Here is a 3,888-nt window from a genome sequence, read left to right on the forward strand (position 1 = left end):
CTATGTAAAGTTGAGGCGAGAGGTGTAGGTGGCCTTGGGAGTCCAGTTCCGAGGGATGACATCTTGGGCTGAGAGAGTCTTCTTCGTAGCCAGGGTCGTCAGTCTCACAGAGAACGGTCCCACCAGTGGGCCTGGTGTGAGGCTCCAGGTGGCACCCCATATGTGCTTCATGTCCTGCCACTGCGCTGAGTTCGCCTGCATGGTTGCATAGTGAAAATGCAAATTAGTGATTTCACATCCACAACAAAAACATGGTGATTTGAGGTTTTTGGTGGCTAACAAAAATGTTAAGACTTAAAATGAACTCGGATAATATATTTCGGAGCAATAGTGGCAATAGTGCAGCGAGACTTTTGATCAGGGGTGGAGCCGCTTGGATGCAAAAATAAAATTAATATGCAATAAACCTAGAGAACTACTGCGTGCAACTTGTAGCCCATGATCAGTGCAGCCCTCTGGCAAAAATCAACACACAATAGTGACGATGCTAGATAGCCTATGAGTTGTGGACTGTGGCGTCTTGGAGGCCGAGCTACATGTAATTCTTTATTTTCAAATACTTAAAATTTATATTTTAAATTTTAAAAATGGGAAACAAAATTCTAGAGGTAGCCAATGATGTATGCTACAATGGTGCAAAATCTCAATGCAAACTGATTTGTATTATATGCTACACGAAATTAACAAAACCTGACAAGATTAGTAGTTTTGAAATGTGTACTATTCAATATAAAATTTGCTAGAATTTGTTATTTTTGTGTAGCATAGAATATTAAGTAGTTTGTATTGGGATTTTACAGCATTGTACCATTGTAGTATACATCATTAGCTATCTCTAGAATTTTGATTCAGTTTTTTTGATATTTTAAAATATAAATTCAAGTTTAAAAAAATAAAGGGCTACGTGTAGCTCGGCCTTAGTTTGAAGTTTTCCGTAAGTTGTGCACCCTGATCAAGTTTGGTCTAGCTTTGCTCCAAACACGCCCGGGAAGCTACCTAGAACAGGGGCCTAGTTGCCCTGCATGATTTGCCTCCCTATGGACCCTATCAATCCAGGAAACGACCATCTTTCATGTCCACTAGTCACATTGGAAAAGAGGGCTCGGCTCACATGCAGATGCACTGACGCTCTGCTCACGTTTCTTACAGCAATCCGCCGTTATATCAGTCGGTGAGAAGTGCAGTTATTCTGTGGGTTTTGATCCTACCGAAGGCAGCGGTAAAATGTACTCCTACAAAGGTGCATGATCAGGGCATGAAGAAACCGCGGAATATAGAGCTTGTCTTACCTGCTTGAGCTGCATGGAGCCAATGTCGCCGTCGCCATCCTCGAACTCCACCAGTAGCGAGAGCCAGAAGCTGGTGGAGCCCTCCACCACGCGGAAGGCGATGTTCTTCCCCCGGTACTTGCACGGCGTCCTGAAAATCAAACGAGACGCACGCCCCCAGTCAGTCAAACTGTAACTGTTTATCTATTCCATCACAGGCTATGAGCATGCCAATGTGAACTCTGCATGCAGCCTTTGTGTGCAGACAAGTGTGCGGCCATCTGTCTGCTAGCACATTGTGAAATGGAGAAGGCGTGCCCACCGTCCGGGGACTCGATCGATCGGGACAAGAAAAGTGTTCCATGGCACGCCCAAGATCCAACCGCATGTGCACGGTGAATCCCGGCCATGGTCCTCGATCGCTCGCTAGTAGCCAGATCTGACAGTGTTTCTTGAGCACTTGGACAACCTTTGTTTCTACTCTACTTCGGCCGGGAAAAATACAGAGATACTTTTTGACAGAGTTCAAGTGGTTAAACCGTCAGACGGCAGGTGGTGCTACATATTTTCTGTCTGCTAGCACTGTTGAATACTAGCCGACGCTCACCTGCGGAACACCACGGAGATCTCGCCGCGGTCGCGCAGCTGACCGCCGTGGCCGGCGACGGCGAGCCTTCCGAAGGCGGCGCCGCTGAGGTCGAAGTGGGTGCGGCCCTGGGCGCAGTACCCGCCGGGGCACTCGTCGGTGATGATGACGGTCACCGCGCGGCGCGAGCAGACGCCGCGGTCGAGGCACCGCACCTTGTAGCAGGCGCCGCACCCCTCGCCGGCCTTGAACAGCACCGGGCTCACCGCGCCCACCCGGGCCTTCATCGGCGCCACGTCCACCAGCGACCCGTACCCGCACGCGCCGCCTGCAAACAAAACATACGTTTAGGCGCAAGGTGCATGTGGATAAACTTTTACAGCTCGAGTTTTACGGCTCAAAGGGACCAAAACAGGAGGACATGCATGCACGTGCGATCGACCGTGGTCCTAGCTAGAAGAGGAAGAAGTTGATCTACAGAAGAAACGTCGATCGATCCTGAGTGGCCAGATCTAGCAGCAACGGCAAAAGGACATTTGATCATTGCAATGCAAATGGCTGCATGTGCATACATCGTTAGACGTGTTAACTGAACTAGGCCAGCGTTAATAAAATAATACGCGAGTGTGAAATGCTGCTGATACGTTTACACTGTATATATATCGCGGTGAATTAGCGAACCAGAGGTGCAATTAATTAATTAAGCCGGAAATTGTGAGATCTCAGACATGCACCTTGGACACTTAGCACACAATAGTGCAAATGTTGACTCTTCAGTTTTTCTTAGGATAGGAAGGAAATTATTGTTCCTTTTTTTTGAAAAAGATGTTGCGGATTTTTTTTAAATTTAACTTTTAATCTGCAACATCTTTTTCGAGGCAGAGAAGTATTATTTACTTCCCTGGTTCCAGATTTTTTTTATTGTAGTTTTAGTTTCAATTTGAACTACAATCACAAAAGAATTTATGAATCGGTGAAAATAAGATTGGATAATATCTACTTAATGGCATACAGGAATCTTAGAGCTCCCGGCGCCTATTCCCTGCTAGACACGTTCTTGTGGTGCTGGGCCCGCTAAAATTCCTTGTGCATAGGATGCATGCCAATGTGGCGCCAAAAATATGCCAACGGCTAGAAGTACTTCAGTAGGAGTAAAAATCATACAATAACCAAATTAATATGTGGATCCAATGCATTAACGTACGTACCACACATCCTAGTCCAAAAGTAAGAGATCAAAGCCCCCATCAATGGCGGAGCGCTTTCTAGACGACGACAGAGACTAGCTGCGGTTCTAAGAAACCTTAAACTCCCATGCTCTTCACCAAGGATGCGAGCCACGGAGACTGTGGTACACTGGTATAGCTAGACAGCTGGTGGTGGACATGAGGAGCTTACCTTCGCTGCCGTCGCCCTCCGCGCTGCCGTACCAGGTCGCGGTGGCCTGATGCCACTGCGGGTCGACCACCTGGTGCGCCGCTCCAGCGTCGCCGACATCGAAGAGGAACGCAGCAGAAATGAGAGCAGCCAGGAGCAGAAAGGAGCTCGAAGAGGCAGCGCGGCCGGCCATTGTGAAGGGCGCAGGGCTTCTTCCTAGCACTGAAAGATCAGTGTACCTTGTTCCTGCTGGGCCGATCGCCTACTCTCCTTTTAAGCCTTCGAGAAGCCCCAGCCCCCGATGCTAGCTCAGAGTGGCACGAAAGAGACACTCGGGATGCAGGAGTACCGGCCACTAGGGTGGTGCCTGAATTTATAGATTTATAGCAAGTGGTTCTTCTCCAAACGCTTTCCAAATTATAACACTACAGGAATCTGCCAAGATGCCGACGGCCTCCAGCCCTCGGCGTATCACAGCCTCGCCGTCGGCGTACGCTACGCCGACGGGGCCCCTCGGCGTAGCTCCTCGGGGAAGGTGGGCCTCGGCACATGCCACGTGGCCCTCGGCGTAGCGCCGACCGTCGGCGTAGACGGAGTGGGCCGACGGCTGGCCCCACCCGTCGGCGTAGTGGCCGTCGGCGCAGGTCGCTAACCGGC

General features: G+C 49.5%; 1 protein-coding gene across 1 annotated transcript; it reads right to left on the minus strand.

The window, feature by feature from the left end:
- LOC124687550 (expansin-B16-like) lies at positions 1–3,424 on the minus strand. Its single transcript, XM_047221325.1, has 4 exons — positions 3,253–3,424; positions 1,876–2,182; positions 1,290–1,419; positions 1–195 (listed from the first exon to the last, which is right to left on the minus strand). The coding sequence occupies exons 1-4, from the start codon at positions 3,422–3,424 to the stop codon at positions 1–3; spliced, it is 804 nt and encodes a 267-aa protein (XP_047077281.1).
- Between the last annotated feature and the right edge of the window lie 464 nt (positions 3,425–3,888).

The sequence above is a fragment of the Lolium rigidum genome, chromosome 2, assembly GCF_022539505.1.
Source record: "Lolium rigidum isolate FL_2022 chromosome 2, APGP_CSIRO_Lrig_0.1, whole genome shotgun sequence".
Taxonomy (NCBI): domain Eukaryota; kingdom Viridiplantae; phylum Streptophyta; class Magnoliopsida; order Poales; family Poaceae; genus Lolium; species Lolium rigidum.